The 15,164-nt window shown below is 55.5% G+C and overlaps 2 protein-coding genes across 11 annotated transcripts; both read right to left on the reverse strand.

Moving 5' to 3' along the window:
* Positions 1 to 680: 680 nt before the first annotated feature.
* Positions 681 to 10,125, reverse strand: RASSF1 (Ras association domain family member 1). Of its 4 annotated transcripts, none has more exons than XM_019416932.2 (6): positions 9,567 to 10,125; positions 7,407 to 7,513; positions 3,017 to 3,121; positions 2,513 to 2,810; positions 2,280 to 2,395; positions 681 to 1,639 (listed from the first exon to the last, which is right to left on the reverse strand). In XM_019416932.2, the coding sequence occupies exons 1-6, from the start codon at positions 10,069 to 10,071 to the stop codon at positions 1,493 to 1,495; spliced, it is 1,278 nt and encodes a 425-aa protein (XP_019272477.1). In that variant the 5' UTR covers positions 10,072 to 10,125; the 3' UTR covers positions 681 to 1,492. The 4 variants fall into 4 exon arrangements, with proteins under 4 accessions (XP_019272477.1, XP_019272478.1, XP_019272481.1 ...); XM_019416933.2 differs by having other exon boundaries at positions 2,286 to 2,395; positions 9,567 to 10,111; XM_019416936.2 differs by lacking the exon at positions 9,567 to 10,125 and adding an exon at positions 7,928 to 9,471.
* A 28-nt stretch (positions 10,126 to 10,153) lies between these two features.
* Positions 10,154 to 14,438, reverse strand: ZMYND10 (zinc finger MYND-type containing 10). Of its 7 annotated transcripts, none has more exons than XM_053897861.1 (12): positions 14,137 to 14,433; positions 13,762 to 13,870; positions 12,727 to 12,843; positions 12,552 to 12,605; positions 12,304 to 12,441; positions 12,115 to 12,227; positions 11,922 to 12,022; positions 11,420 to 11,592; positions 11,069 to 11,194; positions 10,865 to 10,986; positions 10,619 to 10,744; positions 10,154 to 10,530 (listed from the first exon to the last, which is right to left on the reverse strand). In XM_053897861.1, the coding sequence occupies exons 1-12, from the start codon at positions 14,226 to 14,228 to the stop codon at positions 10,455 to 10,457; spliced, it is 1,347 nt and encodes a 448-aa protein (XP_053753836.1). In that variant the 5' UTR covers positions 14,229 to 14,433; the 3' UTR covers positions 10,154 to 10,454. The 7 variants fall into 7 exon arrangements, with proteins under 7 accessions (XP_053753836.1, XP_053753838.1, XP_053753839.1 ...); XM_053897863.1 differs by having other exon boundaries at positions 12,115 to 12,203; positions 14,137 to 14,432; XM_053897864.1 differs by lacking the exon at positions 11,069 to 11,194 and having other exon boundaries at positions 14,137 to 14,438.
* Between the last annotated feature and the right edge of the window lie 726 nt (positions 14,439 to 15,164).

The raw sequence follows: 15,164 nt of genomic DNA on the forward strand, positions 1-15,164 counted from the left end.
TGGGTCCTCCTGGTTTTTGCTTGTATGGCGGCTCCGACGTTCCCGACCCCAGAGGTCAGGTCCAGCGGGCCTGCCCAACCACCGGCTTCCCCGCAACCAGCGCTTTAGGAGTGTCCCAGGCCAGGCCGCGCATTGCCCATCTGGTCTCATTTTATTCCCACACCATTTCTGTTATCACCACTGTCGCATTTGGAGAAGAAACCATACCTAAAGAAAATTAAATAATTGGCCACATGTATGGCTACGTTCAGGTCTGAAGAACTTCTAATTTAGTGTTCTTTCCAAAGCCACTAGAAGGCATGCTCCACGAAGGCAAGAATTAACAGCTGGACCTTGGGTACCATGAGCAGCGTTTGGTCTACAGCAGTAGCTCAGTAAATACTTAGTGAAAACGCCCCCAGCAGCTCTGTGTGTGTGTGTGTGTGTGTGTGTGTGTGTGTGTGTGTGTGTGTGTTGGGAGGCATGTGGATTCCCTAAATTCTAGCTTATATTGTTGCCCCTACCACAACCTGAGCCCCAGGGTGGTGAGTGATGACAGTAAATATTCATACCCCATACCCTTCACAAATTGGTTACATGGTGACTTTGAGAAGGTGCTCTGTGAGCCTGTCCATCACCCTTGGAAGCCACTGGCGTGAGGAGCAACTGCAGTTGAGGGCCCATAATAAAGAGTTTAAAAGCAGAATTCTTCAATCTTTATTCAGCCACTTCTCTCAGGCCCCAGGCCCTGATGATGACTGTTACCCCCACCCCCTTCCCCACAGGAGGCATGCAGCTGAGGCCACAAAATATTACATACATTCGCACACATCATCAAAAATAACTGAGGGAAAGACCCTCGCTCTGACTGGCAAACAAGGCACGGACCTGGACCAGTGCCCACACTCACACAGACCCTGGCCTAGGGACATCCTCCTTGGAGGAGGCACTGAGGCACTGTTTCTGCACCATGAGCCAGCATTTCCTGACCCCAGTGTGTGTGAGGAGACAGAGGCCACTGTAGAGGAAAACCTAGGCTCTTTCCCGATGCCTGTCTTACCTCGAACACCTGCTGCCCTTGGCTCCAATAGGGCTGTCCTGACACCCCATCCAAGACCCAAAACATACGACTTTTCCCCATAGATGAAGGCCCTCATCCCTGAAAACACGACCTATTCTGTTTGTAGGGTCTCCAAGATTCTAGTATCTGAGACACGAATTAAGGAGACTTCTGTCTGCTCTATCCCTGCTGCAAGCCTGGAGCAGCTTCCCAGGGCAACCCTGGCCCACCATGGCCCACTACACAAAGGGCAGAAGAATGCAGAGCCATGTTCTGCTATACCTGTGGGTGGACACAGGGGGCCAGCTCCTTTGCTGTTCTCTGGGCTCATTCCCCCAGTAAGAGAGGGCCTCCATGCACACTCATTCTTCAGGCCACACGGGCCCTGTCACACTCACACGGCACGCCCTCGGCGCTGCCTACTCTCCTCCTTTCACCCAGGGGTACAAGAGGTCACCCCAGGGGGCAGGCGTGCAGGGCCTCCTGGATCTTCTGACGGCAATAGGAGTACTTTTGCAGGATTTGGCGGAGGTGTTCCTCTTCCTCCCGCTGCAGGATGCGCAAGAAGTTGTGTAGCTCAGGCATGCTAAAGGCATCCCACTGCAGGTGGAGAGGGGGACACAGGATGCAGCAGGCATGGCCAAATCAGCAGGCCCTCCCCAGAGAAGAGCACCAATCACATCACAGAGCTAGGATGGGGCTTTCTAATGTTAGGTTCTTGCCTGAATGGTCTGTGTTAGGGTTCTTGACAATAGTCTGTATAGAAGATGGGCCCCACAAAGCAGGGCAGTCGAAGACACCTCGAAGACAGGCAACCAAATTAGATGTTCCCCCATTCCCACACTCTGACTCTAATACTACTCCACAGACTCAATATTTTGGAGCCAGAAAGCTTCCAGGTAAAAAGTCCTAATGCCTGAATAGGGAGCCTCCATGACATCCTGGGCCCATCTGTGTGGCTTTGATCTCACTTGGGATCACTACACTGCCATGGATTCCTCCATCTCCTGAGGACTTTCCACAACAGAGAAGAGCAGACCACCAAGACAATTCTTCCTGGCCTCTTGGGAGAGGCCTGTGAGTGGCCTGGAAGTCTTCAGTTTAGCTACAAGGCTCACATACTCCTGGAGAGGCTTTGTAGGGCTTTTTCTGCAGCCCTATTCCTCCTTCCAGGTTGCTGCTGCAACCTACTAGCCCTACCCAGTGACAACCAAGAAACTAAAGAGGGCTGTGTACTCACATTTACCTCCCCAGAGTCATTCTCTTTGAGGACAAAGCTTAGGGCCTTCTCGCTGGGCCCTGCAAGGAGCCGCAGCCGCAGGGGTTGCTCATCATCTGATAGCTTCCGGAGGTACACTGAGGGCCAGGCAGGGAGAAAAGAGTATTTGATTAGTCAGGCCCAGCCCACTCACACCCTCACACATGATGCATGAATATATACTCTCATACAGCAGGGTGGAGTGGGAAGCCCACCTTGGCCATGGCGTTCAGCCCGCTCAAAGAGTGCAAACTTGCGGGGGTCATCCACCACTAAGAACTTGCGCAGTAGGGCCTCAATGACCTCGCGTGCCCGTGTGCGTGACAACACATGCAGGTGCTTGACGGCATCTTTGGGCAAGTAGAAGGAGGTGCGGCGCCTCACAGCTGTGCCCCGTCCTGGGCCCCGCTGGGCAGCCTGCAAGGAGGGTGGCTTCTTGCTGGAGGGCACCGAGACAGGGCGCACCAGCTTCAGTTGAACCTTGATGAAGCCTGTGTAGGAGCCATCCTTGTTCTGAAGAGGAGAAATCAAACCATGGCTAGGTTCCAGGTGAGATGGAACAGATATGGACACCACCAGTCCACTTGGGGCTAGGCTGGGTGAGAATAAATCACTGCTTAAGCCCAGCCAAGGATACCTTAGCTGTGACCTTTTGGGAATCAGGCACATAGTCGGGTTCCTGCCTCTCCCCACATACCTTCCCCTGGCTATCAACTCACCAGGCTCATGAAGAGGTTGCTGTTGATCTGGCTATTGTACTCCTTGATCTTCTGCTCAGTCTCAGCCTGAGAAAGGTCAGGTGTCTCCCACTCCACAGGCTCGTCCTGAAAGATGGGCCAGGGTGGACATAGGGCCCTAAAAGAACCCATCCCACTGCAATGCATGTCACAGACAGGGAGGAGAATCCAGGTTGGCTGCTTTGAAAAACAGCCTCTGGGACAGCCTTTGAAAATTGACTACAAAGCTTGAGTCCTGATGAGAAGAACCCATCACTGCTCCTGGTTTTGCATGCTATGGATGGACACAGCAAAGGCAGTCATGTGCCTTCTTTATGCCGCCTACATGGGGCCTCTTCAGCACTGAGTGAGGCCCTGAGGATACCTTAAAACCAAGACAACTGAAGATAAAAGGCCAGGGGCCAGGAAAAGATGTGGGATTCTTGTTGACAGCAAAACCACCTTTCAACTGCACAGCCTGATTCCAGCACCCTAGTTAGGTGGGGTCCTGGAGAAAGGAGACCACTTTGCCCTGGCAAAGGGCCATGACCGCAGGGCAAGAGGTATGGGGACTGGCACATACCAGGAGCCCAGCCAGCTGTGAGTACAAGGATAAGGGCAACTTCTACAATGTTAACACCCCCTGATGGAGGACTTGGGGCCAGCCCTGCAGGTCTCACACACAGTGAGGAAACCTCAGTGTGATTTGATCTTGACCCAAACTGCACAAAAGGCAGCTTCAGGCCAGGCTCCAATCTGCCTCCTGGTAAAGCCACAAGTACCAAGCAGGTAGGTTTCTGCACCTCCTTCCTCCTATCTGGAGGTTTAGCCCAAAGATTTTTAGCTCTACCACTCAGCCCTTCCCCCACTCCTCCAGGGGCTGCATTCTTTTTTTTTTTTTTCTCAACGTTTTTTTTTTTTATTTTTTATTTTTGGGACAGAGAGAGACAGAGCATGAACGGGGGAGGGGCAGAGAGAGAGGGAGACACAGAATCGGAAACAGGCTCCAAGCCATCAGCCCAGAGCCTGACGCGGGGCTCGAACTCACGGACTGCGAGATCGTGACCTGGCTGAAGTCGGACGCTTAACTGACTGCGCCACCCAGGCGCCCCCAGGGGCTGCATTCTTGTCAGAAGGGTGGAGTATGGACCAGGGCAGCCAGAGCTCTGAATTAACTTTTTTCTACCAAACTCCCTGGTTCCATTGCATCAGCCTTACTTCCTGTTGACGTCAGGTCTTGGTTGGAATGGAAGTGTCACAGACACAGCTGAGATCACTGCTGACCAATGCTTTCTCCCAGGGGAGTTTTTACAGCTGGTCTCCTGTAGAATAACCTTGTACCCAGCTCTAAGCTCAGGAGAGGCAGGCTTCTCCCTGACTGCTGCCTTGGAGCCCCTAAGCTTAAACCATCTGATGGGGACAAATAGGGTGGACAGATGAGAGGGTAGGGTGCTCTTCACCTAGAACAGTTTTATAGCATTATGCTCTCTACCTAAAACCTACCAGTATGTATGTGGCACTGAGGACTGAGACTGGGGTCTCACAGGAAAAAGGTATAGGGGGAGGGGTGGGAACTGAAGCCTATTTGCTCCCCCAAGTTTCAAAAAATCTCCTGGATGGAGGAAAGCACTAAGAAGGGAAAACTGTAGCAGAAATCTTACTGGAGACAAGGAGAAACCCTCTAAGACTGGTAAAGAACAAATGGTGTGGGCCTTGGGAAAAGGAGATCTGGGGGGCAAAATGAAGGCTAGAGCCCGGGAATAAAGGGTGGATGTGTTTGTTCAGGCCCGAAGAGAGGGCTTGGGACAGGAAGGAGTGACCCAATAGGAAGGAGTATCTGGATGGGAGGGTGCTAAGGGCAGGAGGAAAGCTGAGCAGACTCCAGTACCAGGGCAAGAAGGAAGAGAATTCTGGGGGGGCAGAGATGGCACCAACTTATTTCCCTCGCTTGTGACAGTTCTGAGCTCCAGCCTGAGGGTAAGAACACTTGCTCCTTCCTCTTCCCTTCCTGGTTTAGCCAGGAGCCCTGGAATGCGGTGCAGTGACCTATGTTCTAGCCCCTTCTCCTCTCCAAGTGAACCTCCCTTAATATCTCTACTCATAAAACAAGAGACCTGGACTGGATGCACTGCACTGTCCTACTAGGATTCTAGAGGAAGAAAAGTTTCTTTTTCCACTTCCAAAGCTTCCCACTGGAGGATTCTTTTTTTTTTTTTTTTTTTTGAGAGAGAGAGAGAGAGAGAGTAGGGGACAGGGGCAGAGGGAGAGGAGAGAGAATCTTAAACAGGCTTCATGCTCAACATGGAGCCCCACGTGGAGCTTGATCCCACAACCCTGGGATCATGATCACAACCTAAGCTGAAATCAAGAGCCCAACGCTCAACGGAGCCACCCAGGGGCCCCCGTTGGACGATTCTAACAGCCATCCCAGAGGTGTGCACAACAGGACCATGGAATTTCCCTTCTCCTGCACTACAGTGACCCATCCTCCACTCTGCCTCCATAGTGACCGATGGTTTTTATTTTACATATAATTTGGGACTCCCCAGCCTCCTTTTCAATTGGTGTCTTGTGGTTTTCTCACTATTTCACAATGAAAAATGCCTCAAGCCTGAGTGACAGACAGGATCCACACTCAAACCTTGCACCCAAGCTCTGGGCTGAACTTTTGAGTAAAATTTAATCTAAAGAGTATACAATTTTCATCTAAAAAATCACCCACAAGTCTCTTTTTGTGGCTCATGTAAGGAATTGTGCCCCATTGTTGCTAGGTATTCTGGGCTTTACGGTCCCCATCTCTCTTTCCTGACACTCTGTCCAGGGTGCTCCCCTGAGGTGTACTCGCTCCAGAATAGTTATCTGAGTTTGGCAGTCACACTTATGGCACACAGCACAGAGGTTTCTGACAATGGGAACACCTTGGAGGCCTGGAGAGGAACAGCAGCTCCAGCACATCTTACAGTCCTGGATTAATAACCCCTATCTCTCTTAACTCCTCCTCTGGGCCTTTTACAATCTAGCCTGCCCCACTTCGTGTGGATAAAATGCTCCCGTTTGCTTATAGTCCAGTCCAGAACTAGGCTTCTTTCCCATCCATTCCCAAATGCCTTTCTTCCAGATCCACACCAATTTTAGTCTATGTGCTGCTGAAATGAGCACTCCAGCCAGGTCCACTCCAGAATTCTCCGCGTTCCAGCAGCTGGTGACAGGACAGACTGGTAAGAGGTGGGGACTCAGTTGGCTCCGTCCAGGATTGCAAATGGAGAGGCCCGAAACTTCCTTTGCCTCTCTTTCCTAAACACACTTCCCAGTTCCAGGCGAGGACACCTCCCCTTCCACTTCCTCCCATCCCCGCCCCCATCTCCCAGAGAGGAGGTAGGGGCGTCCCAACGCTGAAATCGAGGTTCTAGTCCAGACTGCGCAGTCGGCTTTAGTCATAGGTGGATAATGCCCGCCCCGAGTCTGCCCCAAGCCATGTAGCTGCTTCCCCTGGTTCAACCGGTCTGTGACAGAGACAAGGCCTCGGCACCCGGCATCAAGGCGCTGAGAGCCCCGCACAAAGTTCCGAGGGCTGGCCCCGGGCGGTCTGGAATCCCCGCCCAAAAACTCGAGCCGGCAATTTAGCGGGGAGGGGCAGGGTCCCAGCGATCGTCACCAGCCCGCCGCCCGCAACCCCGGCCCCCACCTGGTCCCGACGCGGCCTGCGTGCCAGCGAGGTACGCGCCGTGAAGTACTGCTCAAGCTCCGAGTCCGAATCCTCCTGGCTGCAGTAGCCACTGCTTGCCGTGCTGCTCCAGGTCATCTCGAAAGAAGGCGTCCCCGCATCCGCCTCGCCCATCGCCGCGCCCGCCAGCCAGCTCCCTGAACCCAGTGCGCTGGTAGCCTCCAACCACCGCCCCAGGTGCGTGTGCGCGTGCGCCGGGATATGGGTTCGCGCCGCGACCGTTAACACTGAAACGTAGACGGCTAGGATCTGGCTCTTGCCTCATTGGGGGAGGAACATCGAAGGGCGGGGTCATACACGCCACGCCCCCAGGAATGACCTCATAGCCCAGGCAGCTCAGCTCAACTCCGCCTCGCAGACCCCACCTCTCTTGGGAAACAAGTCGGCGCCTGTGCGCATGTGCACCAGCGTGGCCTCAAGACCGGATGCGGATGCGCGAAGGTGCGGAAATTGAGTGGGCGCGGAGACAAGGCGATTCCCGGCAGTTCGCTCGGAGTCAGCTTCCCCGGAACCCCTTCGAGCCCGCGCGCAGAATTAGCACTCTCTACCGCGGGGACACCCGCTGTTAGACCATTCATTGAGCGGTCCTAGGCAACTCCTGTAATTTGGCCCGCTGGTCTTCACGCCTTTCCCGTGAAGCCCCGCCTTTCCCCCCAGCCCCGCGCTCACCACGTTGGTGTCCCGCTCCAGCGCAGGTTCCCAGCCCAGGTCCCGGGGCCCGCAGCAGTCCAGGCTGATGAGCGCGCGGCAACGGTAGTGGCAGGTGAACTTGCAATCTGCAGAGAGGTCTGGCTGTGAGGCGGCGGAGCCCCAGCTCCAGTTCAGAGAAACTTTCCGGGGGACGGAAGAGAAACCCCGGGATGAAAGCCGTTGCCCGCCAGGCCCTACATGACCGGCCTTATCTTAGGTCCCTTTGCCCTCCGCTGCTATATAGATTCCAGTATTGGTCCCCGGGTGTCTGGAAACTGGTGAGAAGGCCTCAGGCGGTTACGGATCCAGGCCTGTTAAACAGTTTTATCTCTAGCACCTAGGGTAGAACTTCCCCCTTCCGCATTGTCAACACCCTACCTCCGCCCATTTACCTGATGGGAAAAAAAACCAAAATCTCTTAACTCTTGTTCCCCTGTCACCTGTCTCTACACCCCTCACACCAAAACTAACATTAGTCTGCATACACTCTAATTCCTCACCTTCACTCTCTCCTGTATCCATTCCAGTGAGGCTTGCCCCTCCCTCCAGGAAACGGCCCTGGTTAGGGTCCTCAGCAACCTGTGCACAGTCGAATGCCAGGTCCCTTCTCCATCCTCACCTCCTCAGCATCATTTGATGCTTGATCCCCTTGGGCTTCCCACTACTCAGGTTTTCCTCCCATTTTTCTGCAGCTTCTGCTCAGCTCCTTTGGTTCTGTCTCAACTCCCAGATCTAATGGGCAGCGTGTCTGAGATTCAGTTCAGTACTGATCACTGTCCTGCTCTGTATACACTCATCTACCCCAGATCCAAGGCTCCCACTGCTGACCTCCCTCCTCAGATCAAACCCCGTGTCAACCCAACATGGCCAAAACAACTCTTCTTCCACTTCCCTCTCTCCCCTCACCAGAGCTCCTCAACTCAGCAAAAATTGCTACTCTCCCAGTTTGAGGTTAAAAAAAAAAAAAATCCCACTTACCCTTGATTCCTCCCTTGTTTTTGCTTCTGACACACACCCAAAATTGTCCTGGATTTTATCTTTGTGACCACTTCATTTCTCCTTGGGAACATTGCAATATCTCAGCCCTTGCTCACACTTGGTATTCTGTCACAACTCTGGTGTTCAGGACAGACTCTTGAACTGAGAGAGTCTCCGTGCCTACAAAGGCTTGGGACACCTTCTCTAAGTCCCTAAATGGTCCAGAGCAGTGATTCGCAACCCAGGCTGCCAACTGGAATGATCTGTTTTGTTTTTAAATTGCTGATACACTCCCCGTGATAGATTCCACAGGTCTGAGGTCCAGGCACAGGGGCTTGGAGGGCTGTAAAATCCCAACCGATTCTAGCTGGTGTATAGCCAGCGGGGCAGCAACCTCTGCTTGCTGGTGATTCCTGGGAGGGCAGAAGGACCGCTGGTGTGTGGTTGTGTTTCATGTTTTAGCACCTGGTTGACTGGGGCTGCAATAGGTATTGCTCAAAATTCCTGCTTGCAGAGGGCCCAGCCACGGTACTTTTTCCCTGTCCCCATCCCATAGGTAGGTAAATTCCCCTCATTCCAGAGATTTTCGAGGGGGACCTAGTGAGTGAATCTTTGGGAAAGGGCAGGCCTAGGAACATGGACTTAGAGAATGGTCAGCACAAACCCTTTCTCAAGAAGAACCAAGTCACTTTACAGAAAAAGAGTTTGAAGGTGTCCGGGTTGCTCAGTTGGTTGAGCTTCCGACTTTGGCTCTGGTCATGATCTCACAGTTTGTGAGTTCCAGCCCAGCGACTGGGTCTCTGCTGTTAGCGCAGAGCCTGCTTCGGAACTCTCTCCCTCCCTCTCTCTGCACCTCCCCCGCTCGCGCTCTCTCTCAAAAATATATTAAAACATTTTTAAAAATTAGATAAAAAGCTTGAGATCGGCACCGTTATTCATAGGCAGCCGCCTCTGCCCAACTGTGCCCCTAATGCAGATGGAATAAGATAAGGATATAAACCATCTACCTGCCTGCACTCTTACACGACCGGGCAAAGGTAACGGACCTTGCTCGCCGGAACCAACCCTTCCGACCCCCTCCTTTGCGACTTGATACGCAGCGACGGCGCTGCCCATTGGCCGCCCTTTTCGCTCTTGCCAGCGCGCGGGGCTGCTACTCACGCGCGCACTGCAGGCCCTTGCGCACGACGCCCAAGATGAAGTCGCCGCAGAGGTCGCACCACGTGTGTGTGGCAGGCCCCGCGGGCTGGAAGTGGTGGCCGCGGCCCGCGACCAGCTGCCGTGCCGGATTACGCGCGGTGCCCGGCGCGATGCGCAGCGCGTTGGCACGCTCCAGCCGGGTGCGGCCGGGGCCCGCGCGCCGCGCGGGTTCCAGTTCCCTCAGTTCAATGAGCTCAGGTTTCGTGGACATGGCCGGGTCGCGCCCGGACTCCCGCCGGCTGTCGGCGCGAGCGAGCGCGGGGCGGGCGGGGCCGCGGGGCGGACCCGGATTCGGCGCCGCCCCCGGGATCCCGGCAGGGCGGCGGGAGAGAACGGGGACGAGCGGTTCAAAGGAAACCTGGGCGCTCCGGCCGTGTCGGCCCACAGGCGGAATGGGGCGGCGAGGGCGCGGGGTTGGGCATGCTCTCGCAGAGTCCCCGCCCTCCTTTTCCTTTTCTCCACGCATCCTGGGAGCAACCTCCCTCCTGCTGACGACGACGACGACGACGACGACGACGACCACCGCAAAAGGCCACTCGGAGACAGACTGTTTCTAGAGGCCAGCTTTACTGTGCTAGACCAACAGGGTCCCCACATCCGGCCCTTGCCTTTGCCCCCACCCAGGCCTCCTGCTTGCTGAGGCAGCGCCCTCAGCCTACCCGCTGGGTAGGGCAGGAAGTGGGGAGCGCTTTACTGGGGGAGATGGGGCGGCAGCTGTACCCTTCCCCGCTGTGCTCACCACCTGGGAAGCTGGGGCTCTGGCAGATGCTAGGCTGAGATCCTGAGGTCCAGGGCACATTCTGAGTGGGTTGTACCGCATGGGTGGGTGGCCCTTAGCGGCTGTGGCCTTCACTTGGCTCTGTCACCTTGGGCTGCCAAGACACAAGCCTTTCCATGCTTCTCCCAGTGCTTGACTTGGCACTCCCTGCAGGCAGGTGGGCCGGTGAGCATGCAGTGCTTGTGGGGGGTATGGAAGTGTGGCTTAGGAGTCCAAGGTCCTATAATACCCTCACCTGCAGCAATACCATTCATTCTGGCATCGCGAGCAGCGTTTGGAGGCCTCTGCACTGCAGTAGGCACAGCGGGGCCGCTCTGGAGCTATTGCCTCTAGCACGTCCAGCCTGTAGGTCTCAGCCCATCTAGGAAAGAGGTCAGGAAAGCCTGGTTGGGCCTGGCCATTGGGGGCACAAGAGCACCACTGCCTGTGTCCATGCCTTCTTTGTGTCTCCCACCCCTTCTGCCCACTCAGCAGGCCACACCTTCGTGCCTGCAGCCGCAGGTCTTGCTCTGAGGGGCTGAATACATGCCGCAGCTGGTACTTGGCAATAGCCTGCCACTTGCCTCTGTTCTCTCTCTCTAGCCGCTCCCAGATTTCTGGGATCTGAGGGAGAGAAGTGGAAAGTGTCAGGGAGGAGCTGGCAAAGTGGACAGTGGTCCTGAGCAACTAACTTTCTAGTTCCTACCTGTTCCAACACCAGGTCCTTCTTGGGGGGCTGGGTTTCAGTCAGGGCCAGCTGGGCCAGGAAGCCCTGCAGGCCTGCCAGGTTGGGAAGCTGGTCGACCAGTGTGTCTGTGAGGAAGGCCTGAAGCTGCAAGGGAATCCGGGGGAGGCCAGTGTGAAGTGGTGCTGACCAGAGAGGGCCTAGGCTGTGCTGGGTTGAGGTGCGTGTGGGGACCTTGTGCCACTAGCTGCTTCATCACCTGAGGTCCGAGGTCTGGAAAGAGGACTGGGGCTGATGTAGGTGGACAGTGATAAACAGCAGGGGTGGGATGGGGTGGAATGGGGTGGTACCAATGCAGGAGGAGTTCCCCACCTTGAGTAGCTGTCCCTTGGCAAAGCTGGTGAGGCAGTAGCGGGCCCGGGCTTCGTGGCTCAGTAGCAGGTTGTACAGGGCAATCCACACCTGCCCATCCAACTTGCTCAGCTTTTGCTGCTCTGAGGGGGCCACTGTCTGCCAATGGCCACCCTCAAATTGCTGCAGCTTGCCTGGGGAGAAGAACCAGTGCACTGGGAGCAGGTGTTGCACACTCTGAGTCAGACAGCTGCATGGGCTGGGGTGCTGCCCAAGTGCACGACTTGCCCAGGAGGGGGTGCTGCTTGCTCCAGAGCAGGGGAGTCCTTGGTAGTAGACACACAGGCCTTGCCTGCTGCGGAGCCCAGGTCGAAGCCCATCTTGGGTGAGGCATCCTGGTATCCTCTATGGGCTAATGGGCAGAGTTTGTCTGCCTGTGTGTGCAATCTGCCCATACCCATAAATCCTGGAGGATGTTCTGGAAGCAGTGAGCTGGGGCTTAGGCAGTTCAGGGAGAGTTTACCTCCTTCCCGCCGGCTCCACGGATTGTGCTCCAGCAGTTCAACCAGGAGGCAGGGCAAGTTGTGGGTACTGAGCATGCGGTTCAAGGTGCTCAAGGAAAGGCTAGGAGTGGTGGTGGAGAGAAGCGAACAGAAGCTAAAGGCCCAGGCTCTCAGCCTTCCACTGAAGGTCCCAGGCCTGGCAGAGCTGCCCACCTGTCCACACAGTCTGTAATGTAGCGCAGCACTGAGAGGGCCTTCGATGCGATCTCAAACTCCATCAGCTCTGCCTGCTTCTGCAGCTCCTGGGGGGCGACATGGTGCTCAAGCTGGGCCACCCCCTGCTGCCCAGGCCTCAAAAGAGCCTGATCTAGCCATTGACACCCCTAGGGAACCTCAGCCTACCTGCATGGGGGTGCTGGACTGGCACTCCTCCTCTTCAGGAGGGCCACCACGGCTACTCCGGGCCACGAGTAGAGTCAGTTTTCGGTGGCAGTAGTCTATCAAGTCCAAGACAGCGTCCTCTGCTGACTCACACACCTCCTGAGAGGCAGGCAGATGGGAAACATTCTGTCTCTGATGCTCTTTCCACATAGACACAACCTTCCTCCCTTGCTGGGAGCAGTAGCCAGTGGGCAGGGCTGATGCCTCACCTTGTGGAAGAATACTGTCTCCAGAAGGTTGATGATGGAGGCCTCATGGTGTATCTGTCAGAGAAAGAGGACAGAGCCTGGGGATACTGAAGGAAGGATGCTATTACCATCTCTCTTCTCTAGTCCAGGGCCCTCTACACGCATGGGCAGGATATGACCCAGGAACCCAGCTCACCACCATGTATATGGGAAAAGTGTTCTGGGGCTTGAAGTCCTCCAGTCTGCACAGCACAGGAAACACCTTCTGCTTCCACATCTCCACTGCAATCAGCTCCTCAACTAGCGTCGGGATCTTTGAGGGGGAGGGGAAGGACGGATGAAGTAGGCCTACCTTGGCCTGTTAATGCTCCCATCCCTGGCTCAGCCCAGCCCAACTCTCCTCAAACTCTTCTGGGCTCCTAGATTCTCCTCGTAGGCACCTTCCCAACCTCTCTCCGGCACCTTAGACCTTCATTTCTAGCTGCCCTCAAAATCTCTCTGGGGACATCCTCCATGCTTCTTATTGGCTCTTGTTTTATCCCTAGGCTGCCTTGCTCCACCCTGCACCTACACCCTTGTCCCCTCTACCTCTATCCAGACCTTCCCTCAGGCTGGCTCTCCTGCTCATGCCCTCTCTCTTCTTGTCTCTGTCCTCTGGCCTTCCAAAGTTCTGGTGTGTCTTGACCTCACTCTTACTCTGGGCCCTGCAGTTTCCTAGTCTTCTACCCTCACCCCCATTGGGGGGGGGGGTCTACCTTTTCTTCACAGAGGAAGCTTTTTGTCAAGTGATATCTCAGGTCACTTATTCCAGCCACCTCCTGGCTCATGTTCCAGCCAGGTTGATCCCTGATTTCCAACTCCTCTCTCAAGTTAGGAAGGGTGCCTCCTTCCATGCCAAAGCCCCACCCCCTTTTCAGTGAGGGCCCCCTCTGGCCTGACAGACTATTCAAGGATGTCTTTAGAACTTAGGCCCTCCCCCCACAGCCTAGGTTGTTGTATGATCCATGACTATCTTCCAAATCAACCCACACCTCACACTTGGCCTGGTGTGCCAGGGTCTTGTCCAAAGGGGTGCAAAGTCAAATGTGCAACGCACTCCTCTCTTTTCCCTTGGGGAAGACAAGTGTACCAGCCAGAGGGAAGCACAGGCACCCAGGGTACTCTTGAGCAGTAGAGTGGTGGTGTGGAAGGTGGTAGGAAGGCAGGAACCCTGTTTGTGGCCCCAGCATACCTTCCCATGGGTGACCAGCAGCTCCTGGATGGGCTCGCCCTGGCTGGCTGTAGCATCAAGGATGGCCTGCATGTTCAGCTTCTCCAAGTTCTCATGCTGCTGGTTCCATCTGTCCCAGAGAGCAGGGGTGTATGTGCATTTGGGTGCACATATGTGCATTAGGAGTGGAGTGAGGGCCGGGTCCTATTGAAGCCTAACTTGATCCCAAGGGGCCAGAGAGGGCTCAGGACCATACATCCCCTAACTTGAGCTTTGTCTTCTCACCTGGAGGCTCTTCCACACCGGGTACCCTTCCCCCCCAGTGTCAGGCCTGTAGTCCCCCATTCAAGGATTCTGACCCCAAAACTCCTCCTGACCCTGATCCAGCTGCCTCACCCTCCGGATCCCATCTCGCGCAGCGGGAAGCTGCGCAACCCCCGCACCAGCGCGGCAGCCTCCCCCGGCAGTAGCAGCTCCAGGTCGCCCATGTTGTGGCCGGGGACCGAGAGCGGGAAGGCAGGATTCAGCTGACCCTGGGCAGCAGCCGACGCTGAAGTGAGGGTGCTGAAACTCTCGAGGACGACCGCGACTCGCAGGGTCGACGTCTTGGATACAGCCGTTGCGGAGTGGTTGGGGCGCGTGGGTCCGCGCCGCCATGGAAACGGTTAGTCCAGCGCCTGCGCGCGCTGCGCAGGCTCCGGCCCCGCCCCCGTCCACCTCGCTTTTCCGGCTGCAGTTAGCCCTCTTTGGACTCCCAGAACTTTCTCCTTCACCGCCTGCGGCTCACGGGTCTGCCCTGAGTACCGGACTCGGGTGGCCTAGGCTTCCTCCTAGGACATCAAATCGACCCGCACGGGGATGGGGTCACCTCGCCCCCACCAGCTCTTCCTGCAGCAACTCTACCTCAGCTGTACCGCTTCTGCGTGGTTTCCTGGCTCCAGTATGTCTCCTGCCCGACTCCACCTGTTGGCTCTATCCCCTCAAGTACTGCCCAGTGCCCACGTCTCTCCATTCTAGCCTAGCAGGCTGCCAGCACATGTCATGAAGTAACTGCTGTAGTCTTTTTCTAGGTGACTCTGTGGACGCTTCTAGTCCTCGAAATAATGTCCAAAGCAGCTTATCAGCAATTCTGTAGTATTAAGGTCTTGCCCCTTCCTTACCTCAGTACTTCATCTGTTGTCCCTCTCCCCATTGCTTCCCATGTTTCAGCCCCGTGGGCCTCTCTTGGGTTCCTTACACATTTTTTTTTTTTTAATGTTTATTTATTTTTGAGGCGGGGGAGAAGCAGAGAGAGAGGGATACAGAGGATCTGAAGCAGGCTCCTGCTGACAGCAGAAAGCGTGATGCAGGGCTCCAACCCACCAACCGTGAGATCATGACCTGAAGTCGAAAGCTTAACCGGCTGAGCCGCCACCACCTGAGCC

The sequence above is a fragment of the Panthera pardus genome, unplaced genomic scaffold (assembly GCF_024362965.1).
Source record: "Panthera pardus isolate Hobbes unplaced genomic scaffold, ASM2436296v1 HiC_scaffold_8, whole genome shotgun sequence".
In the NCBI taxonomy this organism is placed as follows: Eukaryota; Metazoa; Chordata; class Mammalia; order Carnivora; family Felidae; genus Panthera; species Panthera pardus.